At 50.3% G+C, this 14,103-nt stretch overlaps 1 protein-coding gene across 12 annotated transcripts in view; it reads right to left on the reverse strand.

Moving 5' to 3' along the window:
* CADM1 (cell adhesion molecule 1) overlaps window positions 1–14,103 on the reverse strand; it is a 133,091-nt gene that overhangs the window by 15,393 nt on the left and 103,595 nt on the right. For 7 of the 12 annotated variants that reach the window (XM_056509552.1, XM_056509551.1, XM_056509549.1 and 4 more), the window contains exons 7-8: window positions 11,472–11,644; window positions 7,867–7,938 (exon numbers count right to left, since the gene is read on the reverse strand). In XM_056509552.1, the coding sequence (XP_056365527.1) occupies window positions 7,867–7,938; window positions 11,472–11,644 (245 nt within the window). The remainder of the gene's footprint in view (window positions 1–7,866; window positions 7,939–11,471; window positions 11,645–14,103) is intronic. The other 5 variants (XM_056509560.1, XM_056509558.1, XM_056509554.1 and 2 more) reach the window with 1 other exon arrangement.

Here is a 14,103-nt window from a genome sequence, read left to right on the forward strand (position 1 = left end):
CTTCCAGGTGTTTCCAACAGGCAGTTTTAACAGACTGACCCAAATCTGAAGGCTTTTTCTGACAGTTACTTCCTCCACACCAACAGGTCTAAGCCAAATGTAACCACATTACCCAAATTTACTGGTTTATTTAGCTGCTGGAGGATGCTCACTCTCCCTGGAGGGAGGCATTCCATGGCAGGGGTCAGTGGCTGGAGTGGGCTGGCTCCTCAGAACGTGTCACTGGAATAAACCCTGGAGCCAAGGGCTGGAGGCAGGCAGTGTCTGAGTGAGTGACAGTGTGAGAGAGCACACAGCAGCCTGGAGCTTGTGTTTTGCAGCAAGGACAGACAATTGACAGCGGCGTCTCCCCTCGGTGACATGCTGGCACACAACCCTGGGTGGGCAGAGGCAGCAGTGGAAAAAGGAGGACCTGGTTCTTGGCAATTTAGCTGAGGACAGCCCAGGGCTGAATTCCTGAAGCAGCAGCAAAGACAAGAATCATACAAGGAATACACAATACTTACAGATACAAAGTCTACATGCTTTAATTATGGAAACAAAACAAATAAACCCTGCACAGTTTAACAAACTGCACCGAGATTTGCATAACAGATTATCAAGCCATCATTAGCCTGTTTCCACTGCCAACATAGGCTGCTCTCATCTTGGCAACCAAATCTAAGGCACCCTCAAGGAGGCCAGCCCTTGTTCTCCTGCAGCTCTGGGGGCTGCAGGGGAAACCTTCCAAAGCCACGAGGAGACCAAGAGCAGGGCTTTGCTTTGGATTTGGGCAGCATTCCCCATTGGTTTTAACCAAACAAATGGTGGAAGGGGAAATGGTGGTGGAGGTGGGGGGAAAGCCATTGTTTAGAAGGGGTTGTAAAACTGAGTATTAATTCCTGAGATAGCATCTTGGCATCTATAAATAGTCTCAATTTACTGTCTTCCTGAAATAAAAAAAGTTATGTCAGCTTTTACACTAAATAGAGAATCTGCCGGAAGCAAACTTGCATTGATGTGCTGGAAGAGATTATTAGTGAAGAAACAGTGCAAACTGGACAGTGCATCTCGCTTCCCCGTCCGGGGACAGAGACTGACAGGTTACACAAAATAAAGTTCTCAAGCGCTTGTAAGTGCGAACAAATATCCACGTCAAACAACATGTTGGCTGCAGCTGGAATGACAAAGTTATGATTAGCAAATGGTTTGGATGGTTGCAATAGGAAACACAGACCGGTTAAAGTTCAGAGTGAGTTCTGGGGAGTCCTGTGCAGCCCCAGGGTTCTTTGGGAGGAAGGACTGGACACACCAGCGCTCTGGAGGGAATGAGCCCGTGTTAAACACGTCGTGTTTCTGCACCAGCACGTGGCAGAGGAGAGAAAACGTGTGCTCTGGTACCATCTCAGTGCATTCCTGCACACCTATGTGTGCCCCAGCCCCTCCTCACCAGGCACACCACCTGCAGCTTCAGGCTGACTCTGAGGGTGCCTTCCTGAATCCTGGGTAGTGCCACCAGCCTCTGCTTTGCTTTAAAGAACAGCCACACTCGCATGTCAGAGCAGGCACACAGCACCCCAGGGATCAGCCCTCTGTCCCATGCCCTACAACAAAATGCTGACCAACAAGAACTCTTTGATACGCTCCTGACTTAACTAATGTTGACCAAAGCCAAGGAAAGACTCTGCTGTCAAAAAAACCACGGTTCTGGTCCCAAGCCATCAATATGCAGAGCAGCTACACCATCACCCAAGGCTGATAGCTATCACTTCAAATGGAAAGTGGTGATGAAGAAAGGGCTGCTTTACCAGGTGCAGCAAAGCCAAGAGGATGTAGATATCACATAACCAAACAGACTCAACTCAATGAGGGATTTTCTATCTTGATATCAAGGCCTCTCTTCCCAAAGCCAATCAGGAAGAGAACTAAACATGCTGCTCAGGAAAAGCAGAACAATTCCAGGGCTTTCCAAAATCTTCGTGTACAAAAGCTGCTCAGAGGCCTGGTTTATAGTTACAGAAGGTACCCAAGGGAGTAACCATTGGCCTCTACAAAGCTGCAAATTTCACTTTATTGTGATTTCTGTGTAGCACTGGCTGTAAGAAATAAATATCTGCCAGCAAAGACAGCTCAGATGACACCCAAGCTCTAGGCACTCCCCACCTCATTAGGCAGCTACACAAGGGCACACACACATAAACACACACATATTTATAAAATCACTGCGTGGAGGCAGCTGGGCAACATTTCTCAGAGTTATGAGCTCCACTGCTGAGCCTCCTCGTTTTCTCAAATGGATTCTCTCCAACTTCAAACTGTTTGCAGAGTGTGACAGACCAGCCCCTTTAAACTTGGCCATAATTAGTCCACAGCCTCAAAGAGAACAAGCACGATGGAGGAATATTAAAACCCCAGCAGCAAAATGGAACTGCCCTGGTTGGAATGCTGCAGCTGCAGTGCTGCAGCCTCACAGAGGTGCTCGGTGCTGGGGCTGAGGAGCACACACAGAACTACAGCAGCACATCCACAGAATAACGGCAAAACACGCTGCTGCCTTTTAAATTTAAAGAGGCTTTAGCAAGTATAGATATCCATTCAATATCCTGCTTTTTAAATTGCTTTCTGAACTGAAACCAAAAGCCAATCTGATCCCTGACGCGTGGAGCTCTTATTCTTCCCGATTTTCCAGACTGCTTCACATGCACTGACCGGGGCGAGCGCGAACTCCTGCAGCCCGAGGAACTGCAGCAGCACTGCACACAGACCCTGCTCTGCTTCGGGCCCCTGGGGCTGGGGAAAGGGCTGCAAACCCTTCCTGCATTCCCCTGGGCCCAGCTTCTGTGGGACACCAGCACAGGTGTCACATCCCACAGCAAGGTGGGAGTGAGAGGTGATGGGGCTCAAATATCAGAGCACAGTGGCACATCCTTCATCCTCCTGAACACATCCTTCATCTCCATGAAACACCTTCATCTCCCTGAACACATCCACCATCCCCCTGAACACAGTCATCCTTTCTCCCTGACCTTAGCCATCCTCTCCCTGACCTCAGCCATCCTCTCCCTCCCTACACACTCCTCCCAGGATGGATGGAGATGTCCTCTGCATCCCAAAGCCCTGATCTGCTCTGTACAACACTCCAGGCTGGTGCTGAGTGCCCTGTCCAGTTGTGCTGCAATGGGCCCTGGGGACAGCTTGATTAGTGGACCAGATGTTTCACAAAAATCATCACAATCTGTATGGATACTGTGTGTGACCAGAACAAAAATAGTCTGAAATTAGCACCGTGGCTCCAGCCATGCTTTTGCATGTTCCTCCATACAGATTTGGGAGGATTTGGGTTTGACTTCAAGCCCAAGCTTGCACCCACCCCAGGCTTCTGCTCAGAAGGGTGATGGTTTGTGCATTGCTTATGCTGTGTCACCAAAGGTAAGGCAACATATGGCAGGTCCTGCCCGCTACTGGCTGGACATAGGACTGAAAGACAGAATTTTATTTAATTTTATTTCCTGCCCCAGGCCTGTCAGCTCTGCCTTTAGCCCCTTTAATGCAGACACATCCTGGATGAAAATGTCAGAAAGGCGCAGAATCATCTTTAAATTAACTTGACATTTTACCAGGGACAGGCAGAACCTTCAACAGAAAGCAAAAGTTAAATAATAAATAATTTGGGGGAACAAATCCCTGGGCTGCGTCCCTGCACAGCTGAACGTGCCACAGCTCGGGAGCAGACTGGGAATGCTGAGAGCAAACTGGGAGCCCTGGCTGCTCCTGCTGATGTGCCCAGCTCCTGCTGGCAGCCTGGGCATCCCCACACCCCTGGGAAAGCCAGAGACAGAGAGAGCCCAGACAGCCAGACTGAAGCTGCCCACTGTGAGCTGACTGGGGAGCAAATGTGTTTTTGTGATGAAATTCCTCGTCAGCACCTGCAGCAGTCCCAGGCAGAAGTGGCTGAGCCATCCCCACGCTGCCTCCTCACCTGCCACAAACCCACTGCAAGGAAACCCCACAGAAAATCACTGGGACTGTGCTCCCCCTGCCCACAGCCACAGCATCACTGCTGGGACACACCCCTGCAGCTGCAGCTTCCCCCACCACGGATGGAAAGAGAAAAGGACAAACTCCTAATGCAGATAAAGTAACTGTTCTTGTTTTGGGGACATCTTTTTGGCATGTGAAATGCTCTAAAAACCTGCAACACTGTTTTTGCTCACAGAGCTCACATTTCCATGTGCTATTTTTAAAGCTGCTGGATGACACAAAGGTGTGTCACTGATGAGGCAGTGGCTGTCCCCACGGGGGACAGGAGAGCTCCAGCACCCTGTGCCCTGCTTGAAAGCTGATGTTCCAACTCAGCATCAACTCCCAGATCCTGCTTTGGAGCTCACTGGCTCCTGCACACCCCCAAGACAAAGAAAATCCTTGAAAACCTGTGCCTCAGGAGGAACTCAGAGTGTTTCCACAGGATGGGCTCAGTGCCTCCCACGTGCATTCACTGAGGGGGCTGGAGCACCTCTGGGAATTGCCAAGTGAAAACCACAGCCTGCAATGTTACATCCCCTGAAATACACACACACACATACATACACCCACACCTGCTACTCCAAGGGATCAGTGGGATTTAAAATATGCTCTAAAGGGGCATTCTAGGAGGGCATGGGGAGCCCCCAGCCTGCTGCTGATGCTGCTGCAAAGGATGGAGAGCAGTGCAACTGCAGAGTCAGCAGCATCTGCTGCAGGGCTGGCACCACCAGCACCCTGCACGTGTCACCCCCAAAAGCAAGAGACCTGTGCCATTCCACCTGTGGAGAAAGTGTGGGAAATGCAAATGTGCAGCTGTGGATGGATGCTGCTGTGGATCCTGGGAGGCTGGGACAGGCGGGAGAACCTGGGACAGGCAGGAGAACCTGGAACAGGCAGGGAGACCTGGGACAGGCAGGAGAAGATCTGCACCTGCCCTGAGGTGAGGGCTGGGCTGTGATTAAGGACCTCCATTTCCCAGGAAACAACAGCTGCCCAAGCCCAGCATCTCAAGGAGCAACTTCAGGGCAATTCAAATGATGCTGTTTGCTCTGCTGTATCGTATTGTACATCTTAATGAAGAAAGCCACAAGGACAATTTAACTGATAAAAAAGGGCTCGGCAGCGATAAGGGCTCAAACACCAAAGGACGGCTGGAATATCAATGCTGCTGGAGGATACATGGGAAAGATCAAGCTGTCACACATGAAATCTTTTCAAGCACCTACACTGAAGTGACAGAGGGAAAGCTCTAAAGGTCGTGGTGTCTGGAAACTTTACCAATGCTCAGCTTGTCCTTTGCTGGAGAAAGCATCAGGTCAGCTTTCCAAGAGCTCCCCCAGAAACGCCCTGAACCAATAAATCAAAAGGACAACTCCAAGGGCAGAATTTCCTAAGGTCACCTGCTTCAGTGCAGCCTCTCTCCCCATGTTTTATTCAATTAAAGCAAGACAATTGTTTTTCAGAACTACTCCATGGTTCCAGGGGACATGAACTAGGTCAGAGTTATACTAAAAGTAGGGGGAGAAAAGCAAAATAAAGCAGATTTCAAGCCCACTTCATCCTAAGGATTGGATTCCACTGGGCTGGCTCCAGATGCCTGGACTGCCAGCAGCTCACAGAACCCTGCTGGCTCCCACCTCTCCTCTGCCAGGGGCAGAACGCTGGAGCATTTGGGTGAGAAAGGGAATTAAGGTATCAGGTGTCTCTCAAGGCTTTGAAAAGTGTTCCAACACTGCTACGTAATTCTAGAGATTATGTTAATTTGACCTAACTTTTTTCCAGCCACAAAGTCTCTTAACTAGAAGCTGGAGTGGCCCCATGCTCCTGAGCATGGCTGGAGAGCACAGACACACATGTCTGCATAGCAGAGGGAAAAGAAGCCTCAGCTGCTCTGGGTGGGAAAAGCACACTGAACTCATGGGCAGAAGATGGTAAGATGCATGTCAGGAAGGCTCAGTGCCAGGGAAGAAAACAATAATTTCTCTTATCAGCATCAGCAAATCTTCTTCCGACAAATCGCGAACAGGAACTGCTGGAATCAGGGAGCAATATCAATTTTCATTACTTTTCCAGCCTCCTCAGCAGCTCAAAGCCAACACAGAAAAGCATCAAGAAGGCAATGGAGACCCACTGGGTTCTGCCACCAGAGTGTGAGATCCTCCACCCCTGCAAACAAAGGTGAGAGAGCAATGCTGGACAGCCACGTGCTCCTTACCCAGGGACCTCTGCCAGGCTGATGGCACAGCCACTTCCAACTGAAATCACCACCCCCCTCCCCTTCTCATTTTTCATATAAAAAAGCTGGAAAACTACATTTTGGAAAGCCCAAAGGCTACTGAGCATCCCCAGACAAGCACTCGCAGCAGGACAGCAACCAACCAAACTGCTATTTCCTGGGAAGAACCAAGCACTGCTGTGGAGCTGGCACAGCAGGTGAGGACAAGCGAGGGCAGCACAGGCTGTGGAAAGCAGTGCTGGGCAACCCCTAAAACCACAGGCTGACAACAACCCAGCTCCCAGGAAAAGGACACTCATTAAGGTTTGCAGGCACCACGATTAACTGAAGGGGTTTCCAAGCACCAAGACACTCTGTTCTGAAATCCACTGAAAGCACGAGCAATTACCGTCAGGGAGAGAAACCTGGGAGCACGTGCAGGTACAGCCCGTGGACACAGGGGCCAACAGCTCTGAGGGAGGCTTGGAGAAAGCTTCAAACCTCCTCTGAAACGGAAGCAGGTTAGGTCCAGGAGTCAAAACCACGGATCCCCAGCGTGTGGCAGAGCTGGGGAGCACCTGCAGGAGGAAGCAGAGCACGGCGAGGGCTGGCAGGGCGAGGGCTGGTGGCCACTGGCAGTGGCAAGGCACGTTGGCAGGGAGGCTCCACGGCGTGGCCCTGCCAGCTGGGGGGGGGGCAAAAACCTCGAGAGGAAAAGAAGCCCCGGGCAGGGTGGTGAGAGTCAGCAGAGTGGCGTCGTAAAAGCAAATAAAACGTGAAGGCATTTACACAAGGGGTGCTTTACAGCAACAGTAAATGTTGTGCCATTAGCTATTCAATGGTCCATCCTCACCTGCCGTTTGTCACCTCTGCCTCAAAAAACATAACAAACCAAAAATAAAATAAAAAAAAAAAAAACCAAAAAACCAAAAACCCACAAAAAGCAGCAAGCAAAAGCAAAAGCGGCGGTTGGAACAGGAAAGGTCAGAGAAATGACAATGCAAATGGTTACAAATAAATCAAAGGGTTTTCCTGATGAGTCAGGTCTGTGAGGAGGTATGAGGATGTGTCAGAGAGGTGTCATGATCTTGCTGGTTGTTTTTATTCATCTTTTCTCGCAAGACATGGAAAATCTCACAAGCTGAAGGGCAGCTCCTCAAGAAGGGGCCTGTGGCTGGCATTCACCCAATAAAAACAACTGGTGGAATTCCCTTTTCTGGGAGAGCGAGGGAGAAGCTCATCACAGAGAAAGACCAACAGCTGGGCACGAGAAAAGGCACCTTGAGTCACATTGGGTGAACTGAACGGCCAGAGAGAAAACTTTCCATGGACTGCTCAGAAATTGTCAGTGACAGGAGGGAGCTGACAGGACTGCCTGTGCTAAGGGAGCACCCTGCCTTTGGAGTACCCAGTAACTGAATCACTCCTCCTGCCACGACAATTCCCAGGTTTCAGAACACCCACACCCACAGCAAGGACCATCCAACATCGAGCTGGGCTCGTGCTGTGGGTGGGTGTGTTCCAGGGAAAAAAAAAAAAATACTGCAAGTGATTGGTTTGTTGTTTTTCCCCAGGCTTCATGCTCTGTTCATATACATAAAAGACAATAAACATTCAGGACATTTCCAATGGTTATGAAGGTACCATACCTGTGATGGTGGTAGGGATGGTGGTGGTAGTGGTGGTGGTTGTTGTGGGAGGAGGGATAGTTGTGGGGGGATCTGGATAAAATATAAAAAGGAAAATAATAAAAAAGCAAATTAAGAAAAAAAACAAGCAGAACACAACAGCGGTCAATCAGAGGAAAACAAGGATGCTAAGAAGCAGTGCAGGGGCTGGGGGCCTGTCCTGGCTGAACCCAGGGGAGAGCCCAGCAGCTGCAGGGACAGGGGCCAGATCCTCTGCCCTCTGCAGCTGGAGAACCTGGCCCCAGCCTCTCCCCCCTTTCTGCCTTCTACAGTGAAAAAAAATAAACAAAACCCAGCACAAATTAGTCAATGAGAGAGAGAAATGGAATGGGAGAGGCATAAGGAAAATAAACTGCACGCTTTCCACAACAAAAAGACCAGTTTGCACATACAAGGAGAGACACAGTGGTGCTGTGGTGGCTGGCTGGGGACACATTGGCAAACCCAGGAGGGAGGGTTGTGTGAGGGGCCCTGCTGTGCTTCACAGCCTGAGCATCAACAGCACATGGACAGATCTCAGTGTCTTCCCAGGGCCCTGAACCTCACTGCTCTTCCTCTACAAACACACGGCAGCAGGATGTTAAAAACGACTTCAAAGGTGGTGAGCAATACAGAGAAACGACAACATCAATATCAATTGCTGAATATCAATTTCCAGGTATGAGGAATTCCACCAAGATCTTTTAATTAAAAAAAAAGTCAATATTTTTCTGACAGCTTCAGTTGCACACTCTTGTTTTTTGCTACTAGGGCATCGTTAATGAGAAGTTTCTCTCTGTGACCATTTCTCAGATGGACTGGACCTGTTGAGATTCAAACCCTGCTGCTCCTCACGGGATTGATGTTACACACAGGGACACATCCTTATCAAAACTATCGGGCAGGAGAAGGTAGATATGAGAAGATGTAAAAGAAAAAATATGTATCAATGCCCAGATGATCAAACTGAATGCGCTAAGTAGTCAGAAAGACTTTGAACTGCGGATTCATTCGGCAATAATAGAGCACGAAACCTTTCATGGGCTTTTGATTCCAGGTTTCCTCCGTAGCATGTCAGCTGCTCCTCACTAACACATCTGCTCCTCTTTTATCTCTGAGCGAGCTCCCTTGGATCCCCTAATTAAGATATCTGAACTTTAATTATATACTGCACCTTTATTATATTCCACCCAACTTCCCAAGAGTTAAGGAACATCACCTCATAGCTGGCTGTGCTGTGAGCAGTCACTGTCTCCTCTCCATCCCAAGGATCTCAGCCCCTGTGCTGCTCTCTGGCTCCTGACCCACCCATCTCCCAGGAGCAGTGGGGACCCTCCCAGCTGAGGGGAAGGGCCCCAGACTCACAACCTGGGACTTGCTGTGCCATGGGAATCTTCCTCCATCAAAGGGAAAAAAAAAAAAACCAAAAAAAAAAACAACCAAAAAATCTGGAGTTCTAATGGAGCTGGAATTTTCTAGCAATTTATCTGCCCACGCCCACAGGGAGGGAAAGCATAAAGTGAATTTTGGAAATGAGCATTGTGTGTCAATGTTATTGTACATCCCCACCCCACGTGGGCAGCTGGGAAGGTGCTGGGCACGGCTCAGCAAACCCTGCAGAGATGTCCTTTGGAACAGGAGTGCCTGCATGCTGCCTCTGCTGGGGCTGTGCCAGACCCTGCTCTGTGCCTGCAGCCCCCCAGCCCCTCCCAGCCTGGGCAGCTCTGCACCTCCAGCAGCCACAGAGGACAGGGAGGCACGGCCACCACGGCTCCTGGAGCCCACAGAGACGTGGCTGCACATCCCCACACCCCAGTGCTGCTGGGGAATTGCTGCTTCTGGTGCTGAGAAAAGCCAGGGGCCAGAGGTGAAAGTACTGCACCCCTGAGCAGGTGAGAGCCCCAAGCTGAACCTCCCTCAGGGGCTCTGCACCAGGAGCCTGCAGCTGATGGCCACAGCCCAAACACTCCCTGCCCACTCTGGACTCCTCCCTTCCAAATCAAGGGTTAAAAGGACTCCTTGTGCTGTCCAGAGTGGCACAGCCTGGCAGGATGCCCCCAGACATGCAGGACCTGGAGCTGACAGGTGTGTACAACCCTTCTCTGCCCACCAGCAGCTCTCCTCCACATGGGCAACACATCTGCCAGATGCCTAAGCTGGAACCCACAGGTCTCCATCCCCTGGGAACCTGCATCTCCTTCCAAGTACTGCTGTCTGGAGTCTTCTCCTGGGGATTTAATCCCAGGAGGAACCAACCCCAAGGAAGCCCTGCACTATCTGTTCTCGCTCACATGCCAAATGCAGAGTAATAACTGAGATTTCCCACGAGCTCCAAACCCCAGGTCAGTAATGCTGGGATGTTCCCCAGCCCTGCCTCAGCCCAGGATGGGTACACAGCAGTACAGCTGCCCCACAGCTGCTTTATGGCAGCAGCTTTCATGGTTTCCACCCCATGGGGAACTCCTGTGTCCTGCTCCAACTGCTTTGCTCTCTGCAACACTGGCTGTTTCTTCCAACACTGACGTAAACAAGTGGGGTTTTTATACTGTGAGCATGCAAATTACCAATCATAAATGCATATCTGACTTCATTTTGTAAACTGCAGTCTTGTGGAGTGAGAGGCACTAGAAAAACTACCCCTATATGATGGGGTACATGAGTTTTGTATAAGCTCAAAGCTGTTGCTACCTTGAGTCTTTAGGCGAGTTTCTAAGGCTGGGCTTAAAATCACTCCTGCAGAGGTGGCATTTGGAGAGGTGTGGGAGGTTCTCCACTCTTTGGATCAGAGCTACTACCAGAGAGCTCAGACTGCAGAGGTTCAGGCGGCTGCTGCATGGAACAAACTCCAAAGCAAGGCTCTGCCCCATCTGAGTGAACCAGAGCGCTGTTCAGGGAGAGACCCAGACCCACCAGGAACTCAGCCCAGGCACACACAACAGCCCTTCACAGAGAAAGTTCAGATATGCAGCTCATCATTAAACTGGGGGATCTCTCTGCCTCCTGAATCTCCATTCCATGCACACCTCACGGCAGGAGCACGAGGTTTACAGCAGAGCCAAAGCAACGCAGAGGAAAGAAGAATTAAAGCAGGTACTTATCAGTGCTTTAAAGGATGCTGAGGCATGTTTTAGTGTCTGCCCAGCTGCACAGACAGGCTGAAGGCATCTCATGCCTCCAGTTTATTTACTGGTTTGTAATTATCTGGGGATGCTGGCTGATTAACTGGCTAGTGAGAGGCTCAGAACCCCTCGGACCATTGCTCAGGCCACTGGAGGAGGCGTTACCACAAGGACAAGAAACCACTGACAAGTCCAAGGAGAACCCCACAGTTCTCCCCACGCCCCTGCTCTGGCTTTTCCTAAAAGCAGCACGGGGTGGGAGCTCCAGGACAGGCTCTGTGCCCGATGAACAGAGAGCCCCAGCAGCACCCCAGGGCTCTCCCAGCCCTACCCCAGCCCAGCACAGCCTCAGGAGCTGCCTGCAAATCTGGCATCGAGCAAAGGTGAAGTAGTGTCAGAGCTTTGGGAGCAGGGCATGTTGCAATGAGGTGCAAAGGAGTCTAGAAGAACGGTGGTTGTCTCACGTACCGTATACAAACAGCATGTAATCCGCATGTGATTTCCCCACCGCGTTGGAAGCCTCACAGCGGTATGTACCATTATCTGTTTTGTTTAGGTTACTAATGAGAAGGTTTGAACCAGACACTACAACGTGTTGAGGCATCTCATCATCTACTCTTAACCACCTCATGTCCGTAGGCCTACAGAGGAGGGAGAAAAAGAAACAGTCACATTACTATTTTCCTATGGTCAAGATGGCATCTTCAAAAGTTCATCCACAGACAGAAAGCCCAAACCAAGAAAAACTGTAAAGAAACAACACATACTTTTTTTTTTTTTTTTTCACTACTCAAGCCCAGATGCTGTCAGGCTTCCTCAATTTAAATTTATTTTAACCCAACAGGAAACTGTATCCAGAGCTTAAATTTTCTGAAAACACTAATGCAAGCAGGAAGAAAGTTCATTAGTGGTTAATCATTCGCTTACTCAGCAAACCTGAAAGCTCTGAGGCTACAGACTCAGTGTTCATCCACGGGGTGCTCTGAGGGCAGAGCTGGACAGCAGAACAAGTAAGGTTTTGTCAAGTTTGAACCCTTCCACAAGCTGCCAGGGACCTGCTGGCCTCAGCAGGGGCTGTGCCGTGCACTGAGGGAGTTCCAGCCCTCCTCCTGTCCCCCAGCCCACCTGGCAGCCCCTTCCTGCACCCCACACTGATGGAACCCACTGGGCAGGGGGTCTGCATCGTCCAGGGAATGAAATGAGCCTGGTTTGTGACAGCTGGTAAACACTGGAAGTGCCCAAAAGGTTTGGTAGGGTCTTTTGAGTTTGTGAGGGTGTTTAGCATCTATTATTATGATGTCTTTAAGCAGCACTGAGGGGACAGATCAGCTCTTTCTCAGCGAGAAAATTCCAGCATCCTTCAGGCCACTCAACTCTCCTTAAAGGGGAGTTTCCTGCAGCACAGCATTCCTCAGCCTGCCTGGCTCAAGGCTAGCAAGTGGGACTTCACATTGCCGGGGGTATCCCACAGCTCAGGCTTCTCCCTGGGACCAAACAGCACATGACAGCCATGACACAGGAGCTCCTGATGCTCCAACATCCCAGCCATGCCACTGGATGGATCCTGCACCAAGCAAACCCAGCTGGGACTGGCTGGCTGGATCTGGACACGGGCTCAGCGTTCTGTCCCTCGCTGCCATGGGGTGGGCAGCAGAGCCCAAAGGCAGTTTAACCTCAACATGGGTTTGAATGCTCCTGGCTACAGTTTTTAAAGGGCTCTTTGTGCAGTGGAGTGCCCAGGTTTCCCAGCTGGTACACGACACAGCAGCTGCTGCTCAGGAGTGTGTCCCTGGATGCCCCACAAGTGACCATTTCAGCATTTTCCCACTTCTGTCACAGTTTTAGGGGTTGTGTCTAATCTAACAAAATATCTGTATTAATACCAAACAAAAATTTCTCCTCTCTGGTCTTTTTCCCCTCTGAGCTTCCTTCCCCCAATATTTATGTCGCCAGATTTTGCAAATTACTTCGCTTAACTGGAGTCACCTCCCCCTTCATCTAAAACCTCTGTAAAAGATTTCAAGTAACCTCTTTGTCTTAAAAAGATGGAGCCAAAGCCAGCTCATTATTTGACTGTGTATTTTCTCAGCTTTGGGAGACCCAGGTAGAGGGACCTAGAGAAGCCAATTCCCAGCACATCACCAGCACCACGCAATGTGCAGCGGCAAGCTGCCAGGGAGATGTGTCTGTCCTATTTAACATGGGAATGTCTTACTCATAGCCTGCAAGGAAAAAATGTAGAGAAGCCTGTTCATTAGATTCCCAGCTGATAGTAAATGGGAGGCACTGCAGGTACCCAGGGGAGCAGGAATGCAAAGGGGCTTGGCAGGCTCTGAGCAGGGAATAGCTCCTAAATGGAATTCAGCAGGGACGTGCCAGCCTCTGATGCACAGGGAAAGGATTGGCCTCGTGCCCAACAGAACAAACTGGCAAGTGGGAATCCAGCAAGTACTATGGGAACCAAGGAAACACTGTGGAAGGGGATGTAGGCTACCAGGGAGGATGAGGGCAGCCTGAGCCTCCCCAGCTGCCCACAGCACCGAGCTGGACAGGGTCCAGCTCCCCACGCCCCAGCTCGGGGCACACTGCCAGGGAGGCACTGACAGATCCCAGGGATGTTTGCAGGAATCTTATGGACATGATGAAAATAAAGAAGGATAGTAAATACTTGACAGTCATAAATCCAAGTGGAGGAGAAAGTATTTTGAAAAAAAATATAAAGCTGACAAAACTTAAATTAGAACAGCAATGAAAGTGTGAGAAAATCTACCCTCCCTTGCCAGGATTTTCCTGATGCATAAATTTCTCCAACTGCCTAAGAAAGCCTCAAGGGCTTGGCAAGAAGAGGAGAGAGAATAAAACTGGTATTCTATAAAAACCACAGGGGGCACCGTGGGGGAGGAAGAGCATCACACAGCCAGCAGGAGCAGAAGGATGGACTGCCTTACCTGGGATCCATCCCCCCTCCCCAGGGCCCAGCGCTGCAGTGTGGGCTGGCACCCACACGCCAGCACCTCTGGGGCCACAGCTGCAGCCCCTGAGCTTGCTTTGGCAGATTAACCAAACCCAAGGTGAGCTGCAGACTGCTGCCACCCAAGCC

Source organism: Oenanthe melanoleuca, chromosome 24 (assembly GCF_029582105.1).
Source record: "Oenanthe melanoleuca isolate GR-GAL-2019-014 chromosome 24, OMel1.0, whole genome shotgun sequence".
NCBI lineage: Eukaryota > Metazoa > Chordata > Aves > Passeriformes > Muscicapidae > Oenanthe > Oenanthe melanoleuca.